The sequence below is a fragment of the Coloeus monedula genome (genome assembly GCF_965178545.1).
Source record: "Coloeus monedula genome assembly, chromosome: 26".
NCBI lineage: Eukaryota > Metazoa > Chordata > Aves > Passeriformes > Corvidae > Coloeus > Coloeus monedula.
In genome coordinates, this window is record NC_138806.1 from 3671569 (window position 1) to 3689519 (window position 17951).

At 53.3% G+C, this 17951-nt stretch overlaps 1 protein-coding gene across 1 annotated transcript; it reads left to right on the forward strand.

Moving 5' to 3' along the window:
* Positions 1-2050: 2050 nt before the first annotated feature.
* CAVIN1 (caveolae associated protein 1) lies at positions 2051-17108 on the forward strand. Its single transcript, XM_082297513.1, has 2 exons — positions 2051-2664; positions 14695-17108. The coding sequence occupies exons 1-2, from the start codon at positions 2245-2247 to the stop codon at positions 15358-15360; spliced, it is 1086 nt and encodes a 361-aa protein (XP_082153639.1). The 5' UTR covers positions 2051-2244; the 3' UTR covers positions 15361-17108.
* The last annotated feature ends 843 nt before the right edge of the window (positions 17109-17951 follow it).

Consider the following 17951-nt stretch of genomic DNA (forward strand, 5'->3'; position numbering starts at 1 on the left):
CGCGAGCGTGTCCAGCGCAGTGACGTCAGTGGCACGGCGTGAGCGAGGAGCAGCCCGAGATCCAGCCGCTGCTCCCACTGGGAGAGATCGACTCCAGACTGAGTCTCCAGAGGGGAGGCTGCGAATTCCCACCCGTTGGCTGCTCCGGGTGTGTCTCTGCAGCAGAAAAGGGGCTGCACTGGAGTTAATCCAAACACAGAAAATGATTCCTGGCATTCCAGCCCGGGGCAATTGCTGTGGGCACAGAGGCACCGAATGGGGATCTTCATCTCGCTGAGCCCCAGGCACAGATGTAAATCCCTGTCCTGTTGGTTTATCTGGGTCTATCCAGACTGACCTACTCCGGCAGAGTTTTTTATTATTATTCCCAAATGGAGATCCAAAGGCAAAGAGATGCATTGCAGTCACACATGGAATGGATGACAGGCCTACAAGGAGCTCTGCTCCATGTGCATCCTGTCCCGTACCTGCATCCCCACACATTTATCTGTGGAAGCCCACCCTGGAGCAGGTGTCCCCAGGGACAAACAGCTCTGGGGCCTTGGGCTGGCTGCCTGTAGTGAGGGGTTTTTTCATGGAACTCTGATCAGCAGCAAACACTGGAAATGAATGCTGTGGAAAAAGGTCCCTCCAGGAAAGAGCAGTGTACAGAAAGCAGCCTGTTTTCACTCCGTGACATAATGGCTGTTGTGGGGGCACAGGGTACAATCCTCTGATCCCAGAGCCACCAGGCCCAGGTCAGTGGGCAGAGCAAGCGGTCACAGGGCAGGGACGCAGCAGGGAAAGTGCTGACTGCTGTGGGCATTGTGAATGAACAATGTCCCTCTGCATCTGTGGGACAGCCGGGTTCCCCAGTGTGTGGTTGGGATGGAACATTTCTCCCCATCTGCCCTGAGGCAGCTGAGCTGGGAGGAGCCCAGGGCTCTCGGGCATTCCTGGTATTTGCCAGCCAGTAGCAAAGGCCGAGAGCAGACTTGGCCTGGCAGGAGGCAGGAGGTGCTGAGGATGAATAACTGTTGTCAAAGCTTTAGAATGAGAGAAGCTGCCACCTTCCCAGTGTGTCCACAGCCTTCCCAAGTGGCCGCTCCTGCCTATGGGAGCTTGGTTCCCTGTGGCTGAGCCCACCCCAGAAGTGAAGGGTCTGGCCCAGGTCCGGCCCAGGGTCACTCCCAAGATCTGAATTTGCCTTCCCCACATTCCTGGCATGTTCCAGCTGGGTTGTTGGAAAGTCTGTGGTGGTGCCTCCCATGTGTCTCCCTGTTTTGAATCATTTAGGGTTTTTACCACTAAATCCACAAGTAACCCACTGTACTTGGGCTTTGTTTACAAAGCACAGTTTTGTGCAGTGTACACTGCAGCGTGTCCTGCATTGAAAGTCTGGTGACTGGATCTGTAGAAGGCTCAGAGCTGGGAGAGCTCCTTTAGAGGGAGTGCCCAGCAGCCTCACTTCAGGAGTGAATTATCCTTTTCGGAGCTAAATCTGTGTGGAGACGTGTTGCACCCTGCATGTACTGTGTGTGCCTGTTGTACATTCACATACATGGGAGGGGGCATTCTTAAGATACAGATGTTTTCATGCTGTAACTACTGAATTCAAATTGTAGCATTTCTTTAAAATATTGAAAATCAGGTTCTCATAGTCCTTGGAAAAAACCCCCAAACCTAAGTATTGGCAAGTGTCTGAACTTCCAGCTGAACTTCAGCATGTGCTGTTGTTTAAACCAGCCTTCAATGCACACAGCTGTGCCCAGATGGGGCTGCTTGCTTCCCACTCTCTTCCCAGCAGCTTCCCGAGCCGTTTACTAAAGGATTTTGTTTTTTCCTCCCGTTACTTACAGTGCCTTTAGACTGAGGGTAAAGAAGGGGCGGCTGCAGTTCCCGAGCTTTGCATTCCTGGCTGAGCCGTGCTTGTGTTTGCATGCAGAGCCATCGCCTCCCCTCCAACTATTTTAATCATTTCAAAAAGGGTGGGTCAGCAGGCATTTGGCAGTGGCTCCTTTTCTATAGCTGAGGTGGAGTCAGCCAATGACCTGCAAGCCTGGAAAATTTTGCAGGGCAGTTCCACTGGACGGCTGTGCGGAGCTGTGCCATTTGAATTTCAGCACAGACTCTCACTCACTGCGCTCTCCATTCCTGGCGTGTCTCCCAGCGCGGAGTTAGCTGAGGCTCGGGCTCAGTTTTCCCTGCTCTCTCCCTGCAGTGACAGCTTCTCCGGGCTCCGTGAGCCAGGACTCCCAAGCGACCATGGAGGACACCACCTTGCAAATCATCGAGCCACCCACTGTTTCTGAGACCTCGGAGGAGCAAGTGCCTGAGGAGCCCATCAAATCAGACCAGATCAACGGTGTGATGGTGCTGACCCTTCTGGACAAGATCATCGGAGCAGTGGATCAGATCCAGCTGACCCAAACACAGCTGGAAGAGAGACAGCAAGAGATGGATAGCGCAGTGACCAGCATCCAGGGAGAGCTGACCAAGCTGACCAAGGCACACACCACCACCAGCAACACTGTCAACAAAATGCTGGAGAAGGTGCGCAAGGTGAGCGTCAACGTGAAAACAGTGCGGCAGAACCTGGAGAAGCAAGCCGGGCAGATCAAGAAGCTGGAGGCCAACGAAGCAGAGCTCCTGAAACGCAGGAACTTCAAAGTCATGATCTATCAGGTAAGGAACTGTTTCACTATGTTTACATCCTGTTAGTGGGTGTTTTCTTTGCAAAGGGTCCTGTCACGCTGCATGTTCGGTCCAGCCCTCTCCCAAACTCCCCAGATTGTCTGGCAGTTCAAACTGAGGCGGGTCCCTCGTCACTCTCATTTGTGGTTTAACATTTTCTCTGTGGCCTAAGATAAAGTTTGACAGAGTTGTCCCATTTAACAGGAATTTTAAGGCAGATCGGGAACGAGGCCCTAAGAACTCACTGCAATGGACCAGAAGTATCAAAATAACCTGATTTTACTGGTTAGCTCAACAAAGAGCAAGAGTGCTCTGGGATCTGGAAGGGGGTGTTGTAAATCTGTCTGCCAATGTCTCTTCTACCAAGAGACACCATGTGTATGGCTACGTGGAGACCGATAATATTTCAGATTTGTGACATGCATCTGGTAACAAGTGATAGTAACCCCAGCCTCAGGGTTAATCTGTCCAGCCAGGGCAGATAGAGCTGTCAGAGAAAATCCAGCCCAGCCCCCTGACCTGGTCGGGGCAGCATTTGCTGAGGGCTTGTACAATTCCCACCTTCTTTCTTCCGCATCCTGCAAGCCTTGAACATTCTTGTTGTTTGGTCTCAATAACAGCTTTGATTTGCTTGATGTTCACCCCCTGCACTAAGTGTTGGAGTTTTCACTTATCATTAAACAAGGGGAGAGAGAGGAACATGGTTCTGTCAGGTTTCCTGCCTGGAGTTTGTTTTCTGCATCAGAGCAAACTCTTCTATTGGGCCGCGGGAGAAAAGTGAGCGAAACAGTTAATGCTACAATTGGAAGCCTCTGGGTTAATAATAGCCAGCGCTAGGGACAAATGGAGAAGCTTCGAGTGCTGATCATGGGAAGAGAGAGAAGAAAAGCAGAATAAAAGGGAGAATGGTCCTTACTGTGAGGTCTGAGGGCGAGTGGCTCGTGACAGGCTCAGGGGTCTGACATGTACAGGGCCTGTGGGACTCCTTGGTTCAGAGCTTGAGCATTTGTTGTTTTATCATGGCTGAAAGGCTGAAATACTTGAGCCTGTTCAGGTCATACAGGAAACACAACCAGTTATAGACAGATATATGTGTATGGATTTATTACAAGCTCTTTGTATCAATTTATCCATGGAAAAATAAAATAGAAGCAACAACCACTGCAAAATGAGAGGAGTGAAGGGAATTGTTTAAACATAACATTCCATGTCAGTTACGGAAATAGGTAGGAAGTTGGCAAGGTTCAAGGTCCTTGGGAAGCATCCCAAACATCTGCAGGTTAGTGTTTCACGAGCAGTTTGTATTGGTTTACTGTGGCTTATTGATACTGAGCAGAGTTTCTTTTTGAATATGAAAAAGCAATCCTGCTTCTAAAGGCTTGGGGCCTGCCCTTGCTGCTGTGGTGAGGACAGAGCAGCCTTGAAAGAGTTGTTTGGCCAGAGACAGTGCCAGGGACTTGGGGAATCATGGAGATATTAGGGGAAGAAATAATTTGGGATTTGGAATAATTTCCCAGCATGGAATTTAGTGTGATTTGAATGTCACAGAGCACAAGTAAGGAATTCTCCAGGTTTGTGCCATGTGAAATTGGGCCGTTTGTGCCCTCATGGACATCCTGGCACTTCCATGGGAGCCAGAGCAGACCCGGCCCCAGCAGGAAAACATGGAGTGCTGGGGTCCACTCTGGGGGTTAACTGAGGAATTCACTGTGCTTTCCTAACAGTGTCTACAGTTAAAACCAAATAATTACAAAATAACTCTTATCTAATTCAATATCTCACTTCCCAGACCCCCCACCTACCAAAGGGTCTGTTGGGTACATTACTGGTCATGTAATTAATTCTGCAGTGCTGAGCACATTATTGCTCCTCTCTGACTCAGGGAAAGCTGCTTTGCCAAGCTGGGAGTGACTCCTATGTGTTTTCAGTTGCTGTGGCAAAAAAGTCCAAAGATTTATTAGTCTTTTCTTTTGGAGAACAAGAGAAAAACTCATCCTAAGAGACGTAAAATATTCCATAATCCCAGCGGTGGCTGTTTCTGGGTGAGAGAGCTGACCGGAGCAGGAGTCGTGCTCCATAGGATTCACTACTGCATAGTTCTGCAGTTGGAAGAAATAAAGGAGGTAAAGATAAATGAGCTCTTTGCTGGTTCTTGATGTTTGATTATTCTCTCAGTATCCAGTCCTGAGGCTTCAGCCATTGTGGAGGGATTATTTCAGGAGTGCAAGTAAGACCTTTTGCATCTTGGAGGGGAAGTCAGGCTGCCTGTGAGAATTGCGTTTTGCTCGCTGTGGATTAGGAGAAGATGAGAACCAAATTTTATTCAGGGTAAGCCTGACCTGTGGGATGATCCTGAGCACATCTGCTGGGGTAGTTTCAAAATGTGGGGGAGAAAGTGCAGGGCTGGATATCACTCCCACATCCTGGCTAAGGGGAGGTGTGGAGCAGGACATTTACAGGCGTCACTCTCAGTCCCGTCCATGCTCACATTTTCTCACTTGCTTACCCTCTTTGAGCTAATTTTGCTGGTCTGATTTCTACCAAGTTAAGAGTTTTTTTATAGACTTAATATAGGGAATTAGATCAATTCTTTAGAATAAAACTCAAAAACAACCATACCCCTCCAAATTGCCCCATCTTTCTCTTTTGAAAACTTGCCGAACCAAAGCAGAGGTGACAGCTTTGACAGGCTACTGTGTACGCAGATGTTCAGGGCAGAACTTACCTTCCTAAAAAGTCTGACATCAGTGAGTGCCTGCACTGCTCAGCAGCCCCTGGGAACAGAGCTCAGAGCTTCCTTTGTGCCTCTGTCCCGGGCTCCTGTCTTTCAGAGAAATCAGGACACCAAAAAATTTGGTGAGAGTAGTTGCTAATAAAAATAAACTAAAGTGACTTCATCCCAAATCTCCTGGTTTTAGGATCCTGAATCTGGGGCTGGTTACTGCAGTTCATGGGTAAATAATGGATGTCCTGTGCAAGCAGCTACTGCTCTGAAACCAGACTTTGTGCCGTGTTCAGCTGGAGAGTGGCACGTGGCAGTTTATGTAAGCTTGGCATTTTCCTCCAAACAGTTTTTGACAATTAAACTTATTCCTGCAAATGTCAAAGGCTGATTTTCTTACAACCGGACAAACCCTTGCAGCACTCGGCACGCACACTGAGTATTGAATTTCTAAAGTGTGCCGGTCCTTTATTTTGAGGCTCGTGTGGGCGCCGAGCTCCGGGAACTCTGGCTCGGGATGTGCAGTGTTTTTGTTGGGAAGAGCAGCCTTTGCCCGAGGGGTGTGAGTGAGCGCTCCCCACGCTGTCCTTTTCAGAGGCTCCAGTGGGGCTCATCTGCTCTTCAGGGGGCCTTGGTGGCCGCTCTGAGCTGTGTGAGATGTGAGTTTCCGTGGGAAGGGCTGTGCAGTTGGGAGAGCAGGGTGGGACCTGGATCCCAGCCATGCAGTGTTGGGTGGATAGGGCTGGGCAAGGAAATATAAATAGCCCAGCCTGGCTTTGTGCTTGCAGGGGCCTTATACGGACGGGAGCAGCGAGACTGTACATCGTGAGAAGGAGGGGGGGATTTCAAACCCACACATTAATGTGACAGATTTAGAGGCCAGACCTGAACTGCCTCGGTTTTGGGTCTGTGCTCCTTAAAAGAGAGTATGGAAAAGGACATAAAGAAAAGAGCTCAGGGGGCTGAGGAGAAGCGCAGGGAGCCCAGGGCATACAAACCCACTGCCCCGGGGCTGCAGCCTTTCGTCACTGCCCTAACAGAATGGCATCTGCCCTGAGCTATGGTTTTGTTTCAAATTAATCATTCAGAAACAAAACCAGGATGAGTTTAGTGGCTGTGGAGCATTGACAAGACCCAGCAAGATCCCCAGGCCTGAGGGACAGCCTGGTGGGTGATGTGCCTGCAGTTCAGTGGAGCTTGCCCAGCTACCAGCATTAAAAAGTAAATAGGAATTTCCAAAGCAATTTGGGTGACAGCACTGGGATAGGCATGGGCACCAGGTACCCACAGGGTGCTTTTCCTGCAAGACCAGCTGGCTCCATGTGGCTGAGAGCTCTCTGTGCTGGAACATCCATCCCTCTTCCCAGTGGGTCACTGCAGGCATTTGCATTGCAGCAGCCCCTGTATTTATTTTCTGTTATTACTTTAAAATAAAAAGCTCATTTCACTTTCACTGCAAATCCAGTCTAAAGCAGCTCCTGTGAGTGCTGCCTCCATTGCAGGGGCACCACATGAACATCCCAATGTACAAAAATCTTGCATATTCTGTGCATATTATGGAATTATAAGAGCCTCAAGATAATTCAGAGGAGACTGAGCCTTAAAAAAAAGTCAGGATGTTAATAGCTCTGGCTTCCAGGATTTTTCTTAGTGCAGATTACCAGTCTACCCATATACAACTCTGAAGCATGGATTTCTCTGTTGCAATCTAGTATCAACTGCATTAATATTTCATTACTCAGCTATTATTTATAAGCAGTTGGTGCCAGAACTGTTTGCTTTGCTGAAATCCTTTCACCAGTATAGTTACAGACTGAGCTGTGCAGCTGTAAATTGTCTCAGAGCAAAGGGCCAGAGGCTGCCCAGCCGTAGGGATGGGGTTAGATTGGACGAATAGTGGCTCATGAAAATAAACCCAGGGTAATATCCCTCCTGATCACATATTCCTCCCTCAGGCCTCTCATGTGCACAGCCCAGAAGGCACAACAATGACTCATAAAGTATTCAACAACAAGCTTAGCCCTCTTTTATCCCATTTGGGATTGTCCTCTTGATTCTTGTTAGATCTCCTACAACTTACAGGGCACCTGAAGAGTTGTGGGTCCACTGTCCAGCTGTGAGGTAGACAAAGAACAGAAACAAAATGTGCAGTATCGGTAAAGGAAAATCAAATATTTAGAATAAAAAGTCTCAGGATGTTTAGTCTCCAGCTTTATGTGAGAATGCAAATGTCAGTGTCTGCAAATCATCTGTAACACAAACCCCGTCTTTGCTGCTTTGCTGTTCAGGAGCAGCTCCAGAGTCATCAATCAGCTCAGACAGATTTATCCGGGAGGAGTAGATGTGAGAGCAAAGCCAGTGGTACAAACAGACTGATAATGGCATCAAAACTTTTTAATGATGTCAGAAGGGAAGAAAGCGCCTTTCCATTCTCAGTCTATTTACTTCTCTGTTTCCTACAGCCCTGCCTCTCTTCTGACTCACTATAGGCAAAAGCATTTTTCCAAGCACAGCCTCCTCCTCTCCCCACCCTCCCTCCCTTCCTTTGCACCCTGTACCAGGCTGCTGTTTTTCACAGGTGATGAAGCAGATCCAGCTTTTCAGACACAGCTTTCAGAACACAGGGTAACTGGATGTGCCTGATAGAAAGAAATGCCAGGCAGATTGCACAACACCCAGAATTACAGAGGGTGGGAGGACTCTGCTAGTCAGGGAGATGCTACTTGAGGATGAACTACTTATCTCTCTAACATTTACCTAATCCCAACCTGATTTGCTTTCTCCCCTCATATTTTAGATCTTTTTCTCTCAGCAATATTCCTTGGTGACTTCTTACATGCAGGACTCAAAAGTCTCATTTCTAAGGCTTGAGGCTTCTCTTTTCATTAACCTCTTGGCACTATTGGAGACAAACTTTGTCCAACCCTTGGAACCCAGTGTCAAGGCCATGCCTGACTTTGCTGTGTCACTGGGTGCAGAGATCTGGGAGCTGCTGGGAATTATCCGGTGCTGGTTTAGGGTAAGGTCAGTACGTGACAAAACCAGCAGATAGAGTTCTGGAGTTGCACCCGGCTGTTTCAGTCTCTGCAGCCTCTGCACTTGAATTAATCAACACAGGGGTTTAAAATCAACACCCTTTTTTTCATGATCTTACACTTACAAGCAAACTCTGAGCTACACCACAGCAAAGGGAGACACATCCCCAACAGGCAACGCTGAATCCCTGTGACCGGGAGCAGAGTCTGGCCCTGTGGCAGTGTGAATGTGCCTGAACCCACAGAAGGGATCCTGCATCTCCTGGGACCTTCTGAATCAGAGACGGACACTCTTCCATCCATAGATCTTTGCTGACTCTTTTCTGTCAAATTCTGCTTCCTGGCTTCTCCCTTTACTAAAACGTACCCCTGTGCCTTTTCCCTCTGCCTGTTCTCGTGCTAACCCAGATCACTGTTGGCATGTTCCCAAACAGATTCCTGTCAGGAGCAGGTAAGTGTTTCCATTGTGCTTCCTTTCCCCGGCCATTGAAACGCAGTTTTCCTCATCTTAGCCCGAGAAGATCCCGCGCGTGTGCCTTGAGCCTTCGCCAGGGACTGCCCTGTGAGCCCACCCCGTGGAGACAGGCCCAGGGCAGCAGAAGACACACGAGGAGGCAGCACTTTAGGGCCTCATCAGCGGCACCCCCCGAAGATCACTCTGAACCTCTTCTGAAGCTCTGGGAGCTGCTGATTCTGAGCCTTTGCTTCTTGCCTGCTTGGGGCTGCCTCAAGCTCTCAGACCTGCCAGGCTGATCCTGCTGCTGACTAATGCGCTTTCTGCATGAGCGTGGGTGTGAGGAGCCTGGATCTTCCCTCAGGCGATCTGGGAGGGAGAAGCTGCTGTGTGGCTTGCATGAAGGGCGCCAAGTGGAAAGGGGCAGTTGGCTCAGCTGGAGTCTGCTGTGACTGGCCAAATCCCACCTGTTCTCCGAGCTGCTGTTTCTCCCTCTGAAACACAGCCCTGGAACACCCACCTCCTCAGGCTTCTTGTGAGCATTAGTTTGTGATTGTGAAATAGTTTGAAGTTGTTGTTTTAAACAGGTAAAACAGGCAGAGAGCACAAGCTGTGACATAAACTTCCAGTGTCTCGGGCAGCCCCTGCAGCATCTCCCATTTCTGTCTGGCTGCAGCCCCTGGTGCTGCTTGCTTGGAGTCAGGCCCTGCACAGGCTGGAGTGGTGACTTCAACTGCTGATCATATAACATTTAGGCCACAGAGGCCACAGAGGCCTATTGCCTTCCTCTCATTGTGTAGCTACTGGACAAAATGCCCTGAGCTCCGCTGCCCGTTGGGGGTCTCCCAGTAGCGTGCGCAGCACTGTCCAGTGGGAATGGCTGCCTGGGTGGACAGGACTATTCCAAGAGCCAGGTGAGGGTGAACCCAGTCCAGGAATTGGGGTCTCAGGGCAAAGCTGCCAGGGAAAACTTCTCCTTTTCAAGGATGTAAAAAAAAGGCCATTTTTTTGTGATCTAGCAAAAAAAAAAAAAAAAAAAAAAAATCTAGTAATTTCAGTCTCCACAGAAAGGTCTGTTCCAAAGCACAGCCTCCTCTGTGTATCCGGACACCCCTGAGCCCTGCTAGGCTCAGGGTGCTTCTCAGGCGTGCTGCTGTTACTCAGGAATAGCTGAATCCTCGTTCCCATGGCACTGCTGGAAGATCAGCACAGAACAGTCTCCTCTGAGGCCTGGCAGAGCAGAGCAGTTATCGTAGCAAAGGGAGAGCAGAACTTGTTCTCCTCTGGCACAGCTTGATCTGACCTGGAGGGCTGTTTGCTGCCCGAGCTCCTAATCCTCCCGTGACCTCCCCGAGGCTGGGGCCGGGCTGTGCTGTCTGGAGTGGGCAGAGGAAGGGCTGGGGTGCAGGAGGGGCTATGGGCTCCAGCTCACCCAGCGTTGGGATCTGTCCGATTTGGTCATAGTGGAACCCGAGAATGTGAGCTGGTCGTTTTCTGCATGTTATGGCTGCAAATGTCAACCAAACTCACAGTTTGTGCTGTTGCAGTTGTGTAAAAATAACGTAGTGAAATGAATTGCAGATGTGATTTGCATGTGCATGTGAGAACCTTCCATTAAACCTTCCAACTGGAGACTGGAGTGGCTGGGAGTGCTGGGACTCTTTCTTACACACTGACTGGGAATGCAGCTCAGCTCTGTGCCTCCTTGGCCTTTTATACGCCAGGGGAAGTGTTTACGTGTGTTGTAGCAACCAGGCGGGTGTCCATGGCTGTGGGCTGCGGGTGACTCACTGCCAGGGAACTCGAAAACAATGTCAGATAAAAGCCCACTCAGGGGAGCCGGGAAGAGACTGCTGTGGATCTAACAGCTCGGAATTGTTTGAAGTAGGAGGACACAGAGCAGCTGGCAGCCAGCTGCCTTTGGGGCTGGCTGTGGGCACTGGGGCCCTTCTGGGTGCCCACAAAGTCCACAGATGGACCGGCCCAGTGCCAGAGAGCTTCCTGAAGCACAGCTCTTCCCAGGAGGTCTGTGCTGCAGGGACAGCACACGCTCCCCGTCCCTGTCCTGCTGCTGGGTGCAGCTCTGCACCGTACACAGAGCAGGGCCAGAGTCTGCTGCTGCTGGTACCAAAACCTTCTGAAAAATGTTGTTTACCCGCTGTCCTTGTGCCAGTTGGATCCAAGCTGAGAGAACAGAACTGGTTTGCCTCTGCTGATTGGGAGCCAGGCTTTGAACACCCCAACAGGCAGGGATGCCAAGACTCAGGATTTTGGACTCGCCCACTTCAGGATCAGTGTTTTCCAAGTAAAAATAGAATGCCTGGTGTTAAAAATGTGGCTCAACTGGATGAGTCATGAGTGAAATGAAGTGCAGAGAACATAGTGCCTTGCTCAGAGCAGGGATTTGTGCAGCACCCACCCGTGGACCCGGGATGGTTCTTGATTGTTCCACTCACGTCCCATTATCCTCCACTCCTGTGTCTGCAGGCATGTCCTGTGCACACCAGGCAGTTCCCCTTCCCCTTCCCCACTGGAGAAACCTCCCAGGCAGGGAGGAGGAGACTCTTGGAGGCTTTCAGGCAATGCCTGGGTGCAGGGGGGAGGTACATGCAAGGGATGCTCAGCAGAATGTGTTCGTCCCCATTGATGTGCCACAGCTGTGGATGTTCTTGCACCAGCTGTGCTGTGCCTGAACCCACAGGAATGCTCCCTGAATGCAGGTGAGCTTGGACTCCCGGGAGTGTCCCACAGCACACTGCTGAAAATCCTCCAGCAGGCTGGTTATCTACTGCTCAGATCAGCATCAGAGCGAGGAAGAGTTGGGGTGGGGGCAGAAATGCAGGAATTATACCATGCTTAGAAGAGAGAGGCCAGGAGCAGGATGTGAAGGGTTTCCCAAGCACAGCTGGAGAAAAGCTCTCGGAAACAGTCCCAAGGGGGAGGCTGGGATCCTCACGTATGGGACGGGCTGTGCTCCCTCAGTGCCTTTGGGTCTGATCCATGAGGTGCCTCCTGACAGAGGCAAGAGCAGAGCCATGAGCGCTGCTGGGCTGGGGTTGGGCTGTGGGGATGGAGCCGGGCCGGCAGAAGGGGGTGAAGTGCCTGAATGCAGCCTGTGGGATCACAGAGCCGGGCAGCTGCTGCGCTCCAGGTGAAGTGCAGGATTAAGGGAGAGTTGCAGGCACCCCAACAGGGGTTGCTCCTGCTGGCCATGTCTTCATGGCTGTGAGGGAAGAGCTGCAGGATGCTGCTGAGGCTGGATGGGAGCATTGCTGGCACAGCTCATCCCACCACATCAGAAAATTCAGTCAGGAGCTGGATATACTGGTGTACCAGGAGGAAAGGTTGTTATTTATGTGACAGACGTGGAGTTTTTGAGGTGGTGTTTCTTTCTGCAGACACATATTCTGGAGCTCACAAGGGGCTGATAGGATCAGGGTTTGCAGGATATGGCCCATTTCCAGGGACAGCCGTGCCAGGCAAGAGGGGGATGCCTTTGTTCTGGCTCATTGTGTTGACTCAGAGGGAAGGAAGTGGCTGGAGTTCCTGATGTTCTGCTGGCTGGGCAGGGTCCCTGGAAGTTTCTGGGATTGCTCTGGCAGGTGTTGTTGTGGAGAACAGGATCCCTGCCTTCCCCGTGGTGTAGGTTTGCCCTGGACTGACCTGGCCCTCTGGAGAACGTGTGTATTGTTTTCTGCTGAAGTGGCTCATCAAATGAAGAAAACATATGTTGGCCATTTCACCCTAATCTCCACAAAGTATTTGGGACCTGACCTGTGATCTGGAGGGTGAAGAGCTTCACCCAGCACAGCTCTCTGCTCCGAAGAAAACCCAGAACGAAACCTCTGCTCCAGCAGGCTCTGTGTTTTCACCACGGACACTGTAGCCTGTGCCATCCTCACTGAGCCCAGTGCTCCATGGAGCTGGCTTGTCACTGCTCACAAAGGTTTCTCCACATGCCCTTGTGCTTCCAGAACTTCAGCTGGCCCAAGGAACAGCACCTGTGCTTGGGAAAAAAATGAGAAAGCAGCTGAGAACATCTGGATTTCACCAGGTGAAGCTGTGCTGGAGTCACGTATTCAATGAGTTGTGTCACTTCTCCAGGGGTGCAAGGGAAAATAGGGCAGGGGACAGCACAGAGGGCCAGGCACAGCACCCGTGTCTGCAGGGAGGGCATATCCTCCTGCCTCTGTCCAGGGACTCAGACCAGAGCCACAGAGTGGCAGTGACCTTGGTCAGCCAGGGCAGTGGCATGCAGTGGGACAGCGCTGAGGGTGCAGGTGTGCACACACACCGTCCCTTCCGGCGCTGAGCAGGGACTGGGATGTTCTGTCCCACAGCAGCGCCAGGGACGCCCCTCCTCGTGCTCGATGGAATGACCATCCCCAGTGTCCTGGCTCTTGCACCTGTGCAGCTCGTTCGTGCACGGCTGCAGTGGAGCAGTGGCAGCTGCTGTGACATGCAGAGCATAGGAGGTACCTCAGCAAAGTCACCCTCCCGGGTCACAGGGCACCTCCCCAAGGCAGGGGCAGGCAAATCACTGCCAGTGTTCCAGGGTTTGCCATGCACTTGGGGTACACCAGGGCCTGCCCCTTTCCCTGGGCCTGGCTCCTGCCAGTGCAGGACTGGAATCCCATCCTAGCTCCATTCTGCTGCTGTCTGCCCCAGGGCTCGGAATGGCACCTGGCTGTCCTGCTGCCCAGGCTCTTCTCCAAACCTCAGCCCAGCAGCTCCGCATGCTGTGTGCCCGTTCCACACACTGCCCTTTGGCTGCTGCTGGATTTCTGACAGCTCCCACCCAGCTCTGTAGATTAAAACTGCTTGGGCAATAAATTTCCGAGCGTGGGCTGCAGCCCCGCAGCTGTGACGCTCCGTACAGTGATGGGCTATTTCCAGCCTGTCCCGGGAACAGAGAGGTGAATCACTGCAGCAGGGACGCATGCTATGTGCTGCTCAGATGAAAACCAATCCCACTCCAGACCTGTGCCCCTCTCACGGGCACATGCTTGTCCTCTGCCACTGGGATCAGAAACTTGGCTGGCTCAGGCTCGTGGAGAAGCTGAATGAATCCAGCCCTGTCCCAAGTAGAGCTGTGTAGCCTTGCAGACCAGGCTGGGTGAGTTGGGGCCACTGTCTCCACCATCTCCAGATATGGACTCAGGCAAATTGTCTAACTTATTCCCCAGTGGAGAAATAGGAAAAACAGGGCAGCCTGCTGCATCCCAAGAGATGTCCCAGCCCCACATCTGGATCCTGAGGCCTTGGGAAAGTCTGAGTGCAGACTGGGGGTGGCCAGGACAGTGTGTGCAGGCTGCTGCTGTGGCCAGACTCAGCTCCGGCCATGCCTCTGCAGCCCTGCGCTGCGCCTGGGGAGACAGCTGGACCTGGCCAGGCTGGAGACCTGAAGACAACCATCCTGCGGCCAGGAGTGAGGGGCTGCGATGGGCAGGTCCTGGGATAAAGATGAAACTGGAGGGCACAGGACTGTGACAGGTGCAGAGGAGGAAGTGAAATGGCTCTAGTTTCAGTGCTGCACCTTTCCCATACTTTTGGGGTCACAGATGAGTTTGGAGCCAGCCCAGGGTGAGCAGAGCTGGTGCCTGAGTCCTGGTACGAGGGAGTCCTAAGCAGATCCTCTTTACAATGACTTATCAGTTGCAGTAAGGGAGGATGAGCCCAGGCCTGAGGTACCTGGGTGTGTTTAGCCGGGTGGAGGCCAATGTCTCCATGGCACTGTGGGAGGGAGGATGGGCTGGCTCCAGGGCTGCCCGTGTGTGTGTGTCTCACTGGCTCCGCTCTGTGTCTTGCAGGATGAAGTGAAGCTCCCATCTAAACTGAGCATCAGCAAGTCCCTAAAGGAAGGTGAAAAGCTGGAGAAGGAAGGTGAGGGTGAAGAGGTGCCTGTGGGTGAGGACCATGCAGAGGAGGACCACATCCAGCTCTCCTCGGATGAGGAGGTGGAGATTGAGGAGATTATCGAAGAGTCACGGGCAGAACGCATCAAAAGGAGCGGCATGAAAAGGGTGGATGACTTTAAGAAGGCATTTTCAAAGGAGAAGATGGAAAAGACTAAGCTAAAGACCAAGGAAAACCTGGAGAAGACCCGCCACAACTTGGAGAAGACCCGCCACAACCTGGAGAAGAGGATGAACAAACTGGGCACGAAAATTGTGACTAACGAAAGGAGAGAGAAGATGAAGAGCTCTCGGGACAAACTGAGGAAGTCTTTCACCCCTGACCACACCATCTATGCCAGGTCCAAGACAGCTGTCTACAAAGTGCCACCCTTCACTTTCCACGTCAAGAAAATAAGAGAGGGTGAGGTGGAGGTGAAAGCCACAGAGCTGGTGGAGGTTGGTGGAGAGGAGGGAGAAAATTCAGATCTGATGCGTGGGGAGAGCCCTGATGTGCACACACTGCTGGAGATCACGGAGGAGACTGACGCGGTACTGGTGGACAAGAGTGACAGCGAGTAGGACAGGCTGCAGTGCGCAAGGGTTGCGGACGACGGCTGAACACATTATCACTCACATTTCGAGCTCTCCCTGCCCTGGAACCCCAGGGAAGTGTACACGATGCATCCTTACCCTGCAGAGCCGACGCCAATCCCCTGCCTGCTTGTACAAGGTGTATTTTATATTTTAGTTTTAGCACACATTAGGAACACAGAACTGTTTTTCTTACACTACTAAATCACCCTCGGAGACCATTCCTGCTGCAGCCTTCTTGCCCCACACCTGAAGATGGGCTTTGAGTGACAGGGTCCCGGCCCAGCTGGAGAGTTCTGATCCCAAGACAATGGCTGTACAGCTGAAAGTTCAAGAGTCCTCCATTAAGAAAAACCTGGTGTCAAGAAAGCTTCCTGCAAGTAGCCCACCAGCCCACACCACCCGGCTCCCTGTGCCAGGCTGTGCAGCCACCCTGCAGGCAAGAGGACTCCCAGCATCCAAACCGGCTGCTCCTTCGGGGGACCAGAGGAACTGGGATGCAGCTGGTGCATGGGAGGGAAGAGCCGAGCAAGTCCTGCTGATGGGCAGAGCATGGCAAAGCTGAGCTGGTGTGGGGCAGGTGGGGCTGCTCCTCTCTGCCCTCCCAAGGACTGGGTGACCTTTGCATGAAGCCACCCTGCAGCTGGGCCTGCCATGGGTGCCTGTGGGGTGTCACACAGCTGGGGCCTGCTGCTCCTCCCCGCTGTGCCCTGGGGCCGTGGCAGGAACAGCACAGGCTGCAGGCTTCCCGTCCGGGTCATGGATCTGGCTGCCAGAGATCTGGCGAGTCCTGGCGGCAGGGAGTAGCATGGAGGTAGGGTGGTGGATCTGCACCCTCCACACCCACAGAGGTGGTGGCAGCAGGCAGTGAGGTCCAGGCTTGCTGCCCTGGGAGAGGGGGACATGCAGGCAGTAATGCCAGAGCAGCTGCCATGGCTAGCGACTGGTTTCCAGTGGGATATGGGATGCAGTGCTGCCATGTGAGGCTCTAGACCATCAGAGAGGCTTTGACACCTGTCCAGCACTGGACCTTGAGCATTTCTGAGCATCTGCTTTCTGCAGGGGTCCTGGCTCAGCTCAGGCTCATGCCCGTGCCCATGTCCTGTGCTTTCCTCCCTGTGTCCCACTTTCTGCAGCTTCACTCTATGCCCTGAGCGAGGCAGCACAAAGGCAGCACACGGTGGCTTGGGGTCTCTGCCTGGCTCGGCCCTGCTTGGCTCTCACATACTCAGCCCCTGCTGCAAGCCCCAGCCCCGCATCCCCCATCCTGCTCCCCCAGCACGAGGCTGCTGCTCCTCACATAACCCAATATATAAACTTGTTATTCCTAGAAGAATTATTTTCCTTCATATTGTCCAGTGCATCCAGCCTGTCCCGGCCTCAGGGTCCTGCCACAGCTTCCCTCCCCACAGAAGGTGTGACCAGCCGGTTCCGTGTGCCGGCTGCAGGCAGCCCTGAGACACCGGTGGCCCCGGGGCTCCCGGTGTGGGGAGGCACTGGGCACCCGCTCTTGGCTGCCGGCAGGGCGGTGGTTCCTGGCCCACTGTGGGCCCCAGCCCGCAGGTCACCTGCCCTCACAGAGTCTCTTGCGGGCCCACAGGCAGTTTTCACGCGGGTTTTCTCTGAGCAGTGGGGCCAGGACAGCAAGGCCAGGGCGGCAGAAGCCCGGGTGATCCTCGCCTGTCCCTGGCTGTGCCCAGGCAGCAGCGCAGCAATAAAGTCTCTTTTGTAAACCACCAGCGTGCGGCCCGTCCGTGGCACTGGGTGTTGGGGAGGGGCTGCCACACAGGGACCGATCCCCACAGCCCTACGGGGCTGACCCCAGAGCCCCACAGGGATCCATCCCCACAGGGATCCATCCCCACAGCCCCTAACAGGGATCCATCCCCACAGGGATCCATCCCCACAGCCCCTAACAGGGATCCATCCCCACAGCCCCTAACAGGGATCGAATCCCACAGCCCTATGGGATCCATCCCCAGAGCCCCTAACAGGGACCCATCCCCACAGGGACTGATCTCCATAGTCCCCCAGGGACCCATCCCCACAGCCCTATGGGATCCATCCCCACAGCCCTATGGGATCCATCTTCACAGCGCTACAGGGACCCATCCCCACCGCCCCACAGGGACCCATCCCCACAGGGACCCATCCCCACCGCCCCACAGGGACCATCCCCATTTGCCCCGCGGGGCCGATCCCCGTTTCCCCGTTTCCCCACGCGGGGGCGCTGCTCCCGGCGCGGCACACGGGCCGGCCCCGGGCGGCGCAGCGCCTTTAAGAGGCTGCGGCGGCGGCGACCGCGTGACGTCACGGCGCTGCCCGGAACTCAGCTGGGTTTCCCGCACGGCTGTTCCCGGTAGCCTCCCCCCCCCCCGGCCCCCTGCACCGCCTCTGCCCAGCGCGCCCCTGCGGCGGGAGGCGGCGCCATCCGGGAATAGCCGGGGGGGCAGCCCCCTCCGCCGAGCGCTGTGACGCGGCGCACGACGGCCGCGCTGATTGGCTGTCGGAGGCCGGCCGGGGCGGGGTCGCGGGAGCACCGAGTCGCCATTGGCAGAGGGATGATGACGTCACGGAGA

Excerpts from the sequence above, each read along its gene's own strand:
- CAVIN1 (XM_082297513.1), top strand. The coding sequence starts at position 2,245 with ATGGAGGACACCACCTTGCAAATCATCGAGCCACCCACTGTTTCTGAG. Across the intron at positions 2,665-14,694 it reads TCAAAGTCATGATCTATCAG|GATGAAGTGAAGCTCCCATC; the intron begins GTAAGGAACTGT and ends TGTGTCTTGCAG.